The 15,599-nt window shown below is 41.4% G+C and overlaps 2 protein-coding genes across 5 annotated transcripts in view; one reads left to right on the top strand and one right to left on the bottom strand.

Moving 5' to 3' along the window:
* The window catches only part of PHC1 (polyhomeotic homolog 1), a 27,852-nt gene extending 20,738 nt beyond the window's left edge, over window positions 1-7,114 (top strand). For all 3 annotated transcript variants that reach the window (XM_012777612.3, XM_012777611.3, XM_012777609.3), the window contains exons 11-15: window positions 474-588; window positions 1,500-1,608; window positions 2,196-2,346; window positions 3,107-3,338; window positions 4,805-7,114. In XM_012777612.3, coding sequence (XP_012633066.2) covers window positions 474-588; window positions 1,500-1,608; window positions 2,196-2,346; window positions 3,107-3,338; window positions 4,805-4,959 — 762 coding nt within the window. In that variant the 3' untranslated portion in view covers window positions 4,960-7,114. The remainder of the gene's footprint in view (window positions 1-473; window positions 589-1,499; window positions 1,609-2,195; window positions 2,347-3,106; window positions 3,339-4,804) is intronic.
* Window positions 5,885-15,599, bottom strand: M6PR (mannose-6-phosphate receptor, cation dependent). Of its 2 annotated transcripts, none has more exons than XM_012777614.2 (7): window positions 15,276-15,599; window positions 11,314-11,493; window positions 10,211-10,377; window positions 8,918-9,027; window positions 8,525-8,655; window positions 7,802-7,928; window positions 5,885-7,472 (listed from the first exon to the last, which is right to left on the bottom strand). In XM_012777614.2, exons 2-7 carry the CDS (start codon window positions 11,490-11,492, stop codon window positions 7,350-7,352), a joined length of 837 nt encoding a protein of 278 aa, XP_012633068.1. In that variant the 5' UTR covers window position 11,493; window positions 15,276-15,599; the 3' UTR covers window positions 5,885-7,349. The 2 variants fall into 2 exon arrangements, with proteins under 2 accessions (XP_012633068.1, XP_075863797.1); XM_076007682.1 differs by having other exon boundaries at window positions 11,314-11,475; window positions 15,276-15,591.

The following is a 15,599-nucleotide window of genomic DNA, read 5'->3' as shown; positions in this document are numbered from 1 at the left end:
TAGTTGTAAAGAAGGAAAGGAAGAGTAAAGGAAAGAGTGTATGGACCAGAAAATGAAAATGTTGAGAAGAGGAGAAGAAAAGGAAAGTAACCTTTAAAAGTGTAATGTTTCATTAAATAAATTAGGTTGTTTTATAATGAAGAAAATTATGATAGAGAAGTTAAGGGACTTTCCTAGATACCACGAATTGCAGAACCAGGACTGGAACCCAGATATCTTGTATTCTCTGCACTGTAGGAAGGAAAAGGACAAAATAGGGAGCAGGGTGGCAATCTGTTCTCCAGTGGTTTATCAGAAAAAAAGCCTTCTAGAGACTCTTGCTTGCCATATTGAAAGTGATCCTTTCTGAACCAGACAGTTAAAGTTATCAGAGATCGAGGCAAAGACATGATGGGGTGGGGATTTTGGGGGGAAACTATAGAGAGGCAGAAAGGAATTAGGCTAAACTTAACCATAAACTTTTTCTGGGACAGGTGGGTTGTTCTCAGTTACTGAAGGAGTCTGAGAAGCCACTACAGGCTGGCCTTCCAACAGGGCTGAATGAGAATCAGTCAGGTGGCCCCTTGGGAGGGGACAGCCCATCTGTTGGTGAGTATTTATTTAGAGACCCATCTAGGGGGGAAGGAGGGTCATGGGGATGTGTTTGAGGACTCAGTATAAAATAGTAATTTCCTATTTACTTAAAGTGGGAATAATATGGAGTCCATCTACACACAGAAACCATACTATATATATATCAAGAGTATGTAGAATCACACAAAAGAAGTTATATAGGATTAGGGGAAGTTTTCTTTTTTGAAAAATTTATTTTTAGAGATAGGGTCTTGTTTGTGTCACCCATGCTGGAATGCAGTGGCATCATCAAAGCTCACTGCAGCCTCCAACTCCTGGTCTCGGGATCTTCCCATGTGTGCCTCCCCAGTAGCTAGGACTACAGGCGCACACCACCGTGCCCAGCAGAATTAGGAGAATTTTATCAAGCTAAAGTAATCTGTTGAATTATTCTTTACTATAAGGATATATTTTTCAAAAGATGATCTAAAATAGGACATTTATATTCTTAATTTTCAGTTCTCTTTATTCTAGATTTTATAGTCTATATTAAGGACTCTTATATACATTTCCCCCTTGCTTTTGAAAGTCTTTGTGGGAGAGGGATCTTATGTCTTTCTAGGCAATAGTAATTAGTTCCTCTCTCTTATTCAGAAATGGAATCATATCTGAAGTCTGAGAGTATGAATTAGGATAAAATTAGTAAGACATCTTAAATGTAAATAGTTTGGCTTAAGGTTAGGAAGACTTTAAAGACTTCAGAATGTTCTTGAGGGACAAGTTTCATGGTTTTGGATTTTTGAAATTTTTTAGGGATTCTCAGTTAGGCTGTGTAGATCTTTGGGAGCAAATCCTGAGAATAATCAGAACCAGCTCTGGGCCCTAATGATGGCCTGAGGAGGTAGCAGAAACCGGTGGTGACCACCCAGTGATGCCTTGTTTTTCAGAGTTAGATAAGAAGGCGAATCTCCTGAAGTGCGAGTACTGTGGGAAGTACGCCCCTGCAGAGCAGTTTCGTGGCTCTAAGAGGTTCTGCTCCATGACTTGCGCTAAGAGGTACTCTAGGCACCTTCCTCCTTGCCCTTAGCACTGATTTCTCCATCTAATGATACCTCCCTCCCCCAGGATCATCTCACAGCTGATATTTTATGTTTCCCACTTTGCTTTTATTCCCTTCCCCAAATCAGCTCATAAAATACCAAATTCACATTTAGGGCAAGGTAGCAAGGTAGTCTTCTATAGCAGCGGTCCCCAACATTTTTGGTACCAGGGACCAGTTTCATGGAAGATAGTTTTTCCACAGACAGAGCAGTGTTGGGGGAGATGGTTTCAGGATGATTCAAGCGCATTACATTTATTTTGCACTTTATTTCTATTATTATTACATTGTAATATATAATGAAATAATTATACAACTCACCATAATGCAGAATCTAATGCTGCCGCTGATGTGACAGGATGCGAGCTATGGGGACCAGCTGTAAATACAGATAAAGCTTCGCTCGCCCTCTGCTTACCTCCTGCTGTGTGGCCTGGTTCCTAACAGGCCACGGACCGCTACAGGGGTCCACTACTGGGTTCTGGGGGTTGGGGACTGCAGTTCTATAGTACCTTTGACATCCTGCATATATCTTGTCCTGCAGGTACAATGTGAGCTGTAGCCATCAGTTCCGGCTGAAGAGGAAAAAAATGAAAGAGTTTCAAGAAGCCAACTATACTCGTGTTCGCAGGCGGGGACCCCGCCGCAGCTCCTCTGACATTGCCCGTGCTAAGATTCAGGGCAAACGCCACCGGGTGAGCTGCTGTTGCAGACCCCACTACCTTTAAAATGGGGCTTTTTTTCTTCCTCTACAGGGCAATTCCTTTGCCTAGGTAAAAGGCTCGTGGAAATGTGTTTTATCTCTCCAGAGGCCCAGAACTTTGGTTTTGTGCTGATTACATTACTCAGAATTGCAAGAGATCCTGACCTCCTTTGTCTCCTCTCACCTGACTACTGGTTCATATATCCATTAATCCTCACACTGTACTTGACCAGTGAAAATCTAGCTCCATTGTTAGGACAAGGGGACAATCAAGGAATTGATATAGTTTATTTATTTATTTTATTTTTTATTGGGACAGAGTCTCACTCTGTTGCCCAGGCTAGCTCACAGCAACCTCAAACTGCTAGGCTCAAGCTATCCTCCTGCCTCAGCCTCCCAAGTAGCTGGGACTACAGGTGTTGCCATGATACCCAGCTAATTTTTCTATTTTTAGTAGAGAAAGGGTCTTGCTCTTGCTCAGGCTGGTCTCAAACACTTGAGCTCAAGTGATCCTCCTGCCTGGGCCTCCCAGAATGCTAGGATTACAGGCCTTAGCCACCACACCTGGCCACATCAATAGTTTATACTGGAAAGGCACTTGAGAGTAGACTTTGGGCATTTGCAAATGAAGCACAGATGGTTCACATGTGATGAGTTTTTCTTCTATGCCCAACCCAGAGTGCTTGGGAAGGGTAGATGGGAGCTTATCGCACTGTTATTCTGATCTCACTGGTTTGCTGTTTTCTCTGTAGGGTCAAGAGGACTCTAGCCGGGGTTCAGATAATTCCAGTTATGACGAAGCACTCTCCCCAACATCTCCCGGGCCTTTATCAGTAAGAGCTGGGCATGGAGAACGTGATCTGGGGAACCCCAGTATAGCTCCACCCACACCAGAATTGCATGGCATCAATCCCGTGTTCCTGTCCAGTAATCCCAGCCGTTGGAGTGTAGAGGAGGTGTACGAGTTTATCGCTTCTCTCCAAGGTACTGAGGATCTCCAGCAGAACTGAAGTTGTTTTCCTTAGGTCATCCAAAAAGGGCTTTTGTAGGAGGGTACATAACTGACTTAATTGACTTTTTTTTTTTTTTTTTTTTTTTTTTTTTGAGACAGAGTCTCACTTTGTTGCCCAGGCTAGAGTGAGTGCCATGGCGGCAGCCTAGCTCACAGCAACCTCACACTCCTGGGCTCAAGCGATCCTACTGCCTCAGCCTCCTGAGTAGCTGGGACTACAGGCATGCGCCACCATGCCCGGCTAATTTTTTCTGTATGTATTAGTTGGCCAATTAATTTTCTTTCTATTTATAGTAGAGACGGGGTCTCGCTCTTGCTCAGGCTGGTTTTGAACTCCTGACCTCGAGCAATCCGCCCGCCTCGGCCTCCCAGAGTGCTAGGATTACAGGCGTGAGCCACCGCGCCCGGCCTTAATTGACTTTTAAGTAGTAGGTGCTTGAGTGTTGGCAGTACAGAGGCTCCGTTCTTGATATTTATTCAAGTTGCTTGCCCACAGCCTGACTTCTTAATTTCTTTCAGGGCTGACATTGTCTTCTACCATGTTAGCAAGTTTTCAGTGTGTGATTTGCATTTCTTATTATGATTCAGCTATATTTCCCACCAATAAGTTTTAGATAAAATATATTTTTATATGCGATTAACTGTGATACACCCACCATGGATAAAAGATTTTTTTCAATGGAGAAGGGGATCAAAAGCTAAAAGGCCATTGTTGCCCCACTCCCTTAAAGGCAGGACTGTTTATAAGCTATTATTTTTTTTGAGACAGTGTCTCATTCTATCACCCAGACTAGAGTGCAGTTACCTCATTGTACCTCATAGCAACCTCAAACTCCTGGGCTCAGGCAATCCTATGTCAGCCTCCTGAGTAGCTGGTACTATTATCACACCTACCTAAATTTTTCTATTTGTCAGGATGGTCTCAAACTCCTGACCTCAAGCAATCCTCCCGCCTGGGCTTTCCAGAGTGCTAGGGTTATAGGTGTGAGCCACTGCGCCCTGCCTTATAAGCTATTCTTGACAGAGATTTCTCTAGGAAAAAAAAAATCACCCTAACCTTCTTGCTGCTTATCTGAATTCTGGGCCCTTAAACAGAAATTTCACAAAGAATGCTAACTTTGATCTTTGTGCTAGTGTAAAAATATGTTTTCATTTTTGTTCTCTCCCCTGCACCAAGCTATTTAAATTAAGTTATTTCTATGGTTGAACTAGTTTGTTGTTCTTCCTTTCTCGGTCTTAGCTTTTTTTTTTTTTTTTTTTAATAGCTAGTCATTGTAATTTCATTTTGCTTTCCATCTCAGACCTTTATATTACTGAGTTTAGGACAAGTACTTTGGGATTAACCATTGCTAGACCTCAGTTTCTTCACCTTTGGTTCCCCCCTTATCTTTTGGTGCTACCATGCAGTTTCTCATACGTTCTCACCATTTCTTTCTAGGCTGCCAAGAGATTGCAGAGGAGTTTCGCTCCCAGGAGATTGATGGACAGGCCCTTTTATTACTTAAAGAAGAACATCTTATGAGTGCCATGAACATCAAGCTGGGCCCTGCCCTCAAGATCTGCGCCAAGATAAACATCCTCAAGGAGACCTAAGGTGGCCCTCTTGCATAAACCAGCCTAAGGCAGACACTCTCCACTGCCCAGGTTATAACCTGGTACCAGCAGACTTTGCAGGAAGAAAGAGCTTTTCCAGTCATGTAAACTTCGGTAGGGAGATTACTGAGACAGGGAAGAGAGATGCAAGAATTGGTTGCTGGTGCTACATGGTGGCAGCTTTGACATTTTCTCTGGGTTCTACTTTATTTTTAAAAATCTTTACAATTCTCACCATTCCCACCTACCTTAATCCAGTCTTTATAAAAAAAAAGCAGTCTAGAGAACTAGGACTGCTCAGCCTTATCCTGGAGTGGAACTTAGCCAGGGTCTCAGTTCTCCAAGAGGAGGAATATATAGTATGGTAAGGCAAGGAAATGGGTGGAATTTAGGTTTGCCTCCCCAATGGGAGAGGTAGGGTTTTTCTAGCTTGTGTGACACAAGTAGCAAAATCTGGTACTCCCTCTTCCCTCTGGATTGTCCCACTGTAGCTGTGGCTCAGAGTTTTCTATTTGTTGTCACTTATTCCCTTAGTATTAAATATTTTCTCCTGCATCCATGGCAGGATTCCCAGCCAGTATAGAGACTTGGTTGGTATCTTTCTGATTTGCTGCAGGGACTAAAAGTGTTTGACTGGCACACGTGTGGCTGTTATTCTTTATGCATCCTTTGTTTCTGATTTATCTGTTGTCTTCTACCCTACTTTTCAGTTCCAACTTTGCTCTGTCCTATAGCTTTATAAAACAGGAGTGTGTGGGTCTGAGGTCAGGAGTATAAGTACCTACCTTAGGTGCTATTCCTGATACAACAAAAATATTAAATATTTTTTTCTTCCTCAGTAAAAGGATGAAAATTGGTCTCAGTCGTCTCTTTCTCAGTTCCAGTATCTTTGCCCTCTTTTGTCACACAAATGATTAGGCCAACATGTTTTGTATCTTTTTTAATCATTAAGTGTTTTTGTACAAAAAGTGGTGTTTTTTTGTTTTCACTTTAAAACACCGGGGTGTGGGGGAGGGATGCAAGAGATAACAAAAAAGATGCTTTTATAACATTATTTTCCCTGTTTAGAAAGAAAAAAATCATTCCAATAGTATTGAAAAGTCCAAAAATGAAATAATTTCATTTTCTTTTCTAAAGGCTATAAAAGGCCTCCTGTCTATTGATTCCATCCCTCTTTTGTGTCCAGTGGAGCCATGTTACTCTTCAGTGGCCCAGAGGTTCACTATTACAGAAAGATCGCTCAGGTTTCTGGGCACATGGCCTAAACAGAAAGATGGAAGCATCAGAGGATTAAAAACCTTTCTCCACAGAAATGTGGGCACGAAGAGACTTCCCTGAGCCAGCAGAAGGGACAGGTGCAGCAGCATTCCATACCCAGAGCAGAGCCCTAGATGTCCCACTTCTGCTTCCATTCCCTTTCCAGAAGATTTGAGGAAAAAAAAGACAAAAAAAAAAAAAAAAAAAAAAGCCCAAACCATGCCTGTGAAGAAAGTGCAACATATGTTTAGAAATACCGGTAGAGGGAAATGGGAGTAAGAAAAGCTTTGCCAGCTTTTATTACAAATGGGAGAAAACCATCAAAAAGATCACCACAAGGTAAACAGACTTCCCTTTTCTGGAGCTTCTGTAGGAAGAGAGATCAGTTTTAGTGTCCCTTTCTGACGGACTAGATTCCGCATTTTGGCTTTATGTGGACTGATAACCACAAGCCCATAATCCAGGACCCAATTCCAGCTATAAAGCCACTGCAGTGCCAACAAGTGATGCGATGGTACTTTATAACCCTGTAGTTGGGATATTTCACATTTTTCCTTTCCTAATTTCAGAGGTGAGAGAAGTCTAGAACTTCTCCAGGCTTAGAGCAAATGGGAATACTTGGATTATAACCAAGTAATCACTACAAAGTAGTTCCAAGCAGCAAGATATTAGCAGATTCTCATGAGACTACTGTAGGGTACAGAGTAACAACATGAAAGCAATCAAACCTGTACAAATAATGCTTTCTTGCTTTTTTTAATTAAAGAAATCCAGTGTCTGAAAAACTTGTGAAAATGTGTTTAAAGAACAAAGGGCTAGGGAGCCTGCCACACCCTTTTGCCCATTGTATCTATTTTACTTGTACCTTCTGATACCAAGAGTACAATATCCTCTGTTTTCATAGGCCCTATTATATTATCTCTGTCTTCTGACTGTACCTTTATGGAGAAAAAACAGTAAATAGGGAATAAAAAAGGTAGGCAGTTCTAGTGAGAAAAGGATGCAAATCAAAAGCAAACTGGAAAGCAAGAGCATGGTGAGATGAGAGGCCAGAATGCAGGCTGCTTGAGAAATCTGGCTGAGTATGCTTTGGTTTGGGGGACTGAAGAAGAGGCTGGACATTTAAAGTGCAATCACATTGGCAATAAATGGTCATCCCTTTCTTCTGACTCCTCCCCCAGCTGGTCATCCCCCACACCACGATAGGCCGCAGGGACATTTCGGGGTTTAGAACGGCACACAAAGTCACAACCATCCTGTAGGGAAAAAAAGCAAAAGAAAGGAATGATAATCTGGAATATCCAACTTTAGGGTAAGACAAAGTATATTTACCGTCTACAGGCATGTGGCAAGAACTGGTTTTCTCCAGGGATAAAGAAGAGAAAACCTCAAATATCCAAGGATTAGACTAAATTCGATCTTGGGGAAATAGAGCAACCAACTATCTTGGTTTGCTGGGACTTTTGTGGTTTTAGTACCCAATGTCACGTTTCCGAGGAAACCTCTCAGTCTGAGCAAACCAGGATGGTTTGTCACCCTACCTTGCACACAGGCTACAGACTCAGCCAGTTGTCCGGTTACTTACTGCTACCAGGTTGCCAAGATCCTGCCAGAAGGCTAAGTGGGGAAACTGCTCCATTCCCTTGGCTCCCACCACCAGTCGCTGGTATAGGAACCCCCCAATGATATAGACAGCAACCAGTGATGCAAACCTGTGGAGGAAGAAGGACAGCTATACTTAAGAACTGAGAAACAGTAAAACTTAGATACTAAGGCTAACTTCTAGATTCATTGTTAGCTGTTTCCTAAGCTATGTTCTGTGAAAAAGAAAAAAAATGTGTAGTGATGTTAAATGAAAAAGGGGGGGCTGGTAGCATCCTTAGAAAACCAGTTAGAGTGCTGTCAGTGTGAGAAGAGCAAAGGCTCAGGAAAAAAATGTGACACTGTAATTCTGTCTTACAGCCAAGAATAATTACCATTGGATATATGATTCCATTTCTCTAAAAGTTCTAATAATCTAATGGCATAGTATTAAAATTGTCCAGTCCTCCAGTGGTGGGGGGAAAGCACCTCCAAATGCAAACATTTATTGTGAACTAAAGATTAAATCTCATTTTTTTTTAAACTTGCAAAGTCATATATTTTATAGTCAGGATTTTCACACAAAGTCATCCTCCCCAATTACAGTATACACATGCATAAGCGCACATACAATTTGTGCCCATGTACCACCAAATAGTTATTGACTTTCAAAATAAAAAAAGAAGGCCTGTACTGATAAGGGGTGAAAAAAGAAAAGAGTACTCACGTGACAAGTAAGATAGAACCCACACTGAGGTGGGAGATCTCTGGGGAACAGGCCAGGCTGCTATCCATCTCAAAGAGGTAGAAACAATCTTGCACTTTGCCTCGCTCCTCAGACACAGGGTTAAAATTGTCCTGATGATGAAAGAACAGAATATAACATTTGTGTGGTCAAGTTTTCTTTTGATTCTTACTCAAGAAAAAACTCAAAAAACATTTGCTTTCTCCTGGTTCAGTAGCCTCTTTTCCATGTAAGATGGAAGATGCATATCTGACACAGGAAAAAACTAAACTCTTGGAGTTCTCATGTCCATCCCAATGTATCCTGTCCCCTCTGGGTAGTCTCTCCCACCGCAGCTCAGTCCTGTCTAGGCTCACACAGCCCAAGGTGCCTCACCGCTAGGGTGTGTCGATTGCAGGAGATCATCACCACTGCACGACGCTGCTCCTTGCCGCAGTGGTTGTCATATTCATCACCCCCTTTATAGATCAGCATGATCCAATTACCTGAAGAGGGACAAGGAAAATGGAGCTGGGGGAAAAGCAGAGGCAGACCAGGGTATTATGGCAGAGGGGAACCGAGGAATTCAGTGAAATTGGTTGTAATTAAAATAACTCATCAGTATGAGCTCTATATACCAGAAATGTCAAGCTAAAACTTGCTTCTTTACAAAGCTTTATGTTCCCTTGTTGAAGACCACTGAGAATCAGATATCCATGTAAAAATAATCTTAATTTTCCACATTAAAGGTAGGCAACTGATGGTGCAAAAACAATTATGATCCATACCTTAACACCAATTCACATTTTCTGAACACCTGCTAAAAGCAAAAGAAGAGGTTCCATACAATTGCTGGGCAGCAGAGGGAAGCCTGTCTAAGATTTAAAATCAGCCAAAAACAAACTCAAAGTATATTATTTTAAAGATTGAAATGCATTTCTCTTCTTTGGTATTTACTGTGTTCAAAGCTCTTTTGCAAAATATCATTCGATTCAATAATCATGTGAGGTTAATAAGGTAAGGATTCTGCTTCCAACGTTGCATATGAGAAAACAAGTTCAAAAAGGTGAAATGATTTTTCAAAGTCTTATGATTAGGAAATAGGATGAGCTGGGTCCAGGACCTAGTCATATGACCCCTAGCCACAAACTCCTTTTATGTTATTTTAAAAAATTATTAATAGGAGTAAACAGCTGATAACTAAAATAATTTAGTTATTTATCTGCTATGGGAAGATGCTCACATAGTCCTTTCGAGCAATATGATATGACTTTTGGGAAATATCACCACCATAGCACAAGTTGGTGGGGAAGCGTTTGTAGAACATTGTGAAAAAGCTTGATCTCTTAAAATTTAACTGGCAAAAGCTTATTAACTTGATGAGAAATGGTGGTGGTTGGTATTTTTAAGCCTAGCATGGAACTCATTGAGTATTTGGGTGAATAAAAGGATTCTAGGCTATAGAATTCTAGCTAGATTCTTCTTTTTGAATAAGTTTTTCACTACCTTTAAATGCATAAATGTCCCAAGCTGTGGCTCCAGAGGAGCTGTGGCACCAGACACCCTGTGGTTTAGTCTCTAGTGTGTAGAACCACACATGACATAGTGAAGAAACTGGGAAAGGCCAAGACATACAGGACTGTCAGAGGAACTGACTTGGGATCAATTTATCAGCAGAGGGAGTCTTACTTCCATTGAAGATGTGAGTCTCGTTGAGTCTTCCGACTACTGTCTCCTTCCCATTGCTTTTGTTGATTTGCACCAGGCCTGCCCCAGAGGTGTGGTTGCCAGCTTCCCGGCACACCCTGAATATGTAAATGTATGTTTCTGAGCCCTGGCCCACAGTGCTCTCAAAGCTGTGAAGAGAAGTGGGGAAAAAAGAGGAAAGAGAGTCATCTCCTAGCTATCAGCCTCAGGAAGAACAGCCCCACCCCCCTCCCTTAAGCAAAAAAAAAAAAATAAAAAAAAAATAAATACTCAATTTACTTCTCTGATGTCATAATTAAATATCTAATAATAGTGAATGATATTTGTTGATTTATGAGCTATTCATGATCCAAACAGACATCCTTATTGTTGACAATGATTGATTAAAATACACTACCCAAGACAGCTAGATATTTTTAGAATGCCGATTCTGGGCTATGCTAAAGTGTTAGCTACTATGTCCCCATGAATAAGGGTCCATGTTCATGGGATACTCCCTAATTTCTTAAGAATCACCTTCAGATTTATGTATCTGAAGATTCTTTTTTTTTTGAGACAGAGTCTCATTTGTTGCCCAGGCTAGAGTGAGTGCCGTGGCGTCAGCCTAGCTCACAGCAACCTCAAACTCCTGGGCTCAAGTGATCCTCCTGCCTCAGCCTCCCGAGTAGCTGGGACTACAGGCATGCGCCATGAAGATTCTTGACATATACAATGGGACATGGATAGGCTTAAATATGTTTAACTGATAATTCTAATATCCTATTATATGCAGATGTCAAATAATGCTTGAATTTCTACAAATAGGTCTCTTGGATTCAGTCTTGGAAACAGCTACTCTTCTGTGAAAGACAAGAAAACTACACTGCGACTAATAAAAACTGGGCTGAGAATTTGCTCTGTATTATAAGAGAGTAAAGTATCATGGCCAAATAAGATCAATATTGCTAAAGTTCAGTTTAGAATTCTCTCTCAGAGGGCCTTATTATATATATTCCTCCACAGTAATACTGAAATCAAATCACTAAGAGGAAAAGATTCTTTAATACAAATATTTTCTCAAACCCTATAAGGTTCTTCTCATTTACCTTTTGTTAAACAGCGGTTTTAGCCTCTTCACTAGAGCCAACTCTTTCTCTGATTCTTTACCCTTTTCTCCTACCAGGTCGCAAGTTTTTTCTTCTGTCTGCAAAGATTCTCTCACTGCCACGGCCAGAAGTAGCAGCAGTAGGAGTCCAATCTTCCAGCAGCTGTAGAAGGGGAACATCCTTTTGGGTGTTGGGGAGGGCAGGTAGGATCAGGAGAGAAGGGAAAGAGATAAAGCATATGAATGTGTAATAAATGCATGTTATTTTGATTAGGCAGAAAGTACAAGATTCTTTGGCATATGCAACAAATGGTACATTGTAATATCGCTGTGACATGAGCAGGAAATTCATTTATATATTGTTTTTAGTCTAATTTATAAGTGAGTCCTTCAGAATGAACTATAGGAGTGAAAAGAGGGAAAGAACAACAACAAAAAAGGAATTAATTATGATAGCCTAGGGGGAGCCATCCTTGCCTCTTTACTGTTTGGTGAAAAGTTAGATTGAGATATCTCAATATTCAAAGTTTAATACTAGTTCACAAATACAGCTTAAACCAGTGGCCTGTCCTAAGAAAACATTCAATTACAATTTAAAAAGACAGCTGATAAGGCATAGTTAGAAGTTTTTAAGAAAGAAACTAAAAATAGAGAAAAACTTGAATACTTTGAGGCATAACTTTTTGTATCAATATTCAGGAACACCTTTGTTCATATCCACCACAAGAATGCTGAACTCTTTTAGAGGGAAACAGCTACTGCACCTAAACGCTGACATTTATCCACTTCAATGTTTCATCTTGTCTGAAAAATCATTCAATTATTTACGTTATAGGAAGAAGACATTTCACTAGGCCAAAATAAGTGGTTTGAATTAAGTCTCCCCAAACCCACCTCAGCTTCTACAGCTCACAAATATCAAGGGTTTCTAGATATTCAGTAAGTACAGTTGTCTTTCCACACGCCAAATTGATGACAACCCTTGGGAATCACCTAGCCACTTTAGAATTTAGTATATCCAAGTCACCTGCTGCTTGTACTGCTATAGAAATGCAAACACACTGCTTTGTTTCTCAAACTTTTCTTTTTTTTAATCCATCTTCATACCCAAGACACAATTATTTACCCTTTTGAAAGACTTCATTCTGGTATCCCTTAATAATCCCTTAGGCTATTGCTACTTGTTTATTCTGTAACAGTATCACTAACTTTCCTGATAAAAAGATTTAACTCTTCTAAACTTTTCTCATTTACATATAAAATACAAGTCTGGACTTTGTTTTGAATATTCTCTAAAGTCCTCTATTTCTTTTTCATGCTGGTCCACTGACTCCACTGCATTTTTAGAACATAAAACTTGAAATGAGCAAAATTTAATGGGTACTGATGAATACAAAGATGGGAAAATGGAAGCTTTAACCCTACCCCTGAAAGTACTTTCCTTACTCCTCTAAACAAACTTATATTCAACATTCTATTTCCCACACTCCACTAAGCCAACAAATGCTTGGGAAGTTGTCAGCTTGACTTTGTGTACCTCAAACATCAATTCACTACAGTAATATTAAGAAGTTTCCACAGAATAATCATAGCTAGCCAAGAGGTCTAAGGCTCCCATAATATATTTAAAGCACCAAAACCACAACAGTAGGAAATTCTTAACATAGTGCTTGCCTTTGGCCAAGCACTGTTTGAAGCCCTTAACATGTATTAACTAATTAACCCCACAACCCTACAGATAAGAAAACTGAGACACAGCTAGTGGAGTGAGCGGGAAAGTCTGGCTCCAGAGCTCATGGCCTACACTTAACCACTACATATATATCTCCTTTCATTATAATTTTTTGGGGATGAGAGTAGGCGCCAAAGCTGTGCTTTTTTTTTTTTTTTTTGACAAAGAGGAAGTGACTTCTCACACAGTTCACCGAATAGGAGGTGAAATAAAGAACTCAGACATCAAATTCCCACTTTCCCTAAATTACCCCCTTGCCCAACACACAAGTTGACCAGTTTATTAGTGAATTAGGAAATTTAGCATGCCATTTTCCTTATGTTCTCTCAGGATCTAACTTAAAATGTCAACATTCTGGGCTCTTAAGATCTTTTTTCAGGACTAGTTTTCTGGAGGGATGCTCACAAAGAAGGCTGTGCTTTTTGGTCTCAGCATTAGTTCCTTATCTGTTAAAAGTTGATGATTTTTGTTTTCCTAAACTAGAACAAAGAATCTCACAAAATTGGGAAGGGATGAAGAGTTAAACACCTTGCAGCCTGTTAGCCAAGTCAATCTATCTTTCATTTGCTTATTCAAAAAATTTTCTTCTGTCTTTTCTGCTTAAGGTTTGGCTATAAATTTAAGGTGCTTCTCTTTGATTTAGTGGCATATGCTCTGGATACTTTACCTAGACTATGTCTGTTAATCTTCACAACTCAGAAAAGTTAGGTATAATTTTTCCCATTTTAAAGATGAGGAAGCTGATGCTTATAGAGTTACTTGTTAAGTTACCTGCTCTAGATTATACAAATATTAAACATGTGTGAAGTTAGTGGGGCAACTTGGACGATTCATGGCATAAAGATATTTGCTGTGGGCCAGGCGTGGTGGCTCACGCCTGTAATCCTAGCTCTCTGGGAGGCCGAGGCGGGCGGATTGCTCGAGGTCAGGAGTTCGAAACCAGCCTGAACAAGAGCGAGACCCGTCTCTACTATAAAATAGAAAGAAATTAATTGGCCAACTAATATATATATATATAAAAAATTAGCTGGGCATGGTGGTGCATGCCTGTAGTCCCAGCTACTCGGGAGGCTGAGGCAGAAGGATTACTTGAGCCAGGAGATTAAGGTTGCTGTGAGCTAGGCTGATGCCATGGCACTCACTCTAGCCTAGGCAACAAAGCGAGACTCTGTCTCAAAAAAAAAAAAAAAAAAAAAAAAAAAAAAAAAAAAAGATATTTGCTGTAAAACTTCTGATAAAACAAAGGGGTGCAACAATCAGGAAGAGTATGAAATGCAAGGGCTGGGCAGTCTGTTTTAATATACTATAATTAGATTCTCAAGGTACAAGAGTTTGTCTAGATGCTTTGGAAAGGAGGATTTTATGATATTGAAAAATCCCCTTCAATTTTCTCATTCTATAACAACAGTTCTATTTGCCAATGCTAAAAAATTCTTATTTATTGGGATGGCCACCGACAAAGCTAGGAATTAGGAAGCAACTTGAACCACTGGGCCTCTGTAGCACTCACTTCCCCATCAAGACTCAAGACTAGTCATGGTCTTTTTCCATTTTTCAATGGAAACTCCACTTTCTTCCCACTGGCTCATTTCTGATGTAGGTGCCCTTTTTCTTTTCTCCAGCAGCCTACACTTTTAAAAGATCAGCCGTAATTGGCTAAAAGGCCCAACGCTGAAAAAACTCAAGAGAGAAGTAGCCTCAGAGAAGTAGCTCTATGTCCCAAGAGCGGAAGCTCCCTACAACGAGGAGCACAAGATAATTCTTCTATAAGCCACTCTTCGTCACACAACACTCGCATCCCCCTCAAACCTCTTCCAGGGTTCTAGGAAACCTCGCTCTGTGTAGTGTCCTGACTTTTCCAACTTCTTATACCCATACCTTCTCCAAATGATGCCACTTTACCTCCTTCCATAATGCAGGCAAAAATTCTTTTTACAAGTAAATCCAGTAACACCTCAAACGGACTGCATACCCGGGGATCTTCTTTTCCCTGCCTTCCAAATATCGTAAACTCCCTTTCTGGTCTTGGAAGTCCTTTCTCTCTCACTCCTTTCAGGACTCCGTAACTCCTCGCCCTCACGCCTCTGCCTCCATCCTGCCCTGGGGCTCCTTAGCCCGATCTTTGGCTAGAAGCAGGGCTGAGCGAGATTGAGTAATTTCGGCTCCTGTCACAGATGCCGCGGTGTGAGAGCAGCCCAGCCCGCCTCCTCCTCCACGCCCCTCACACTCACGTGGCGCAGGCAAACGGAGTAGCCAAAGCTCAGGATCCCCCGGGGGATGCCTGTGTGGGGCTGGGAGACGGGGCCAGCGAGGGCCAGCCGCAGACCCCGGTCCCAGAGCTCGTGTCAGCGGCCAGCGTTCCCCCTTGCGCCTCGCTGTGCTCCACTCGGGGAACCGGAAACAGGAAGCGCCAGCAGGCCGCTGGGCAACTGCTCCTCCCACTAGACCCCTCGGCATGTGACCACAGAACCATCTCGCCCCTTTCCCTTCCCGGGTTCCCTGACGATCCTAAACGCTGATTGGCCAGTATCTTAGGGAGTTTAGCGCTGCCCTTG

This window comes from Microcebus murinus, chromosome 10 (genome assembly GCF_040939455.1).
Source record: "Microcebus murinus isolate Inina chromosome 10, M.murinus_Inina_mat1.0, whole genome shotgun sequence".
NCBI lineage: Eukaryota > Metazoa > Chordata > Mammalia > Primates > Cheirogaleidae > Microcebus > Microcebus murinus.
The sequence above is the reverse complement of the archived record's forward strand: the minus strand, read 5'-3'. Positions and strand labels throughout refer to the sequence as shown.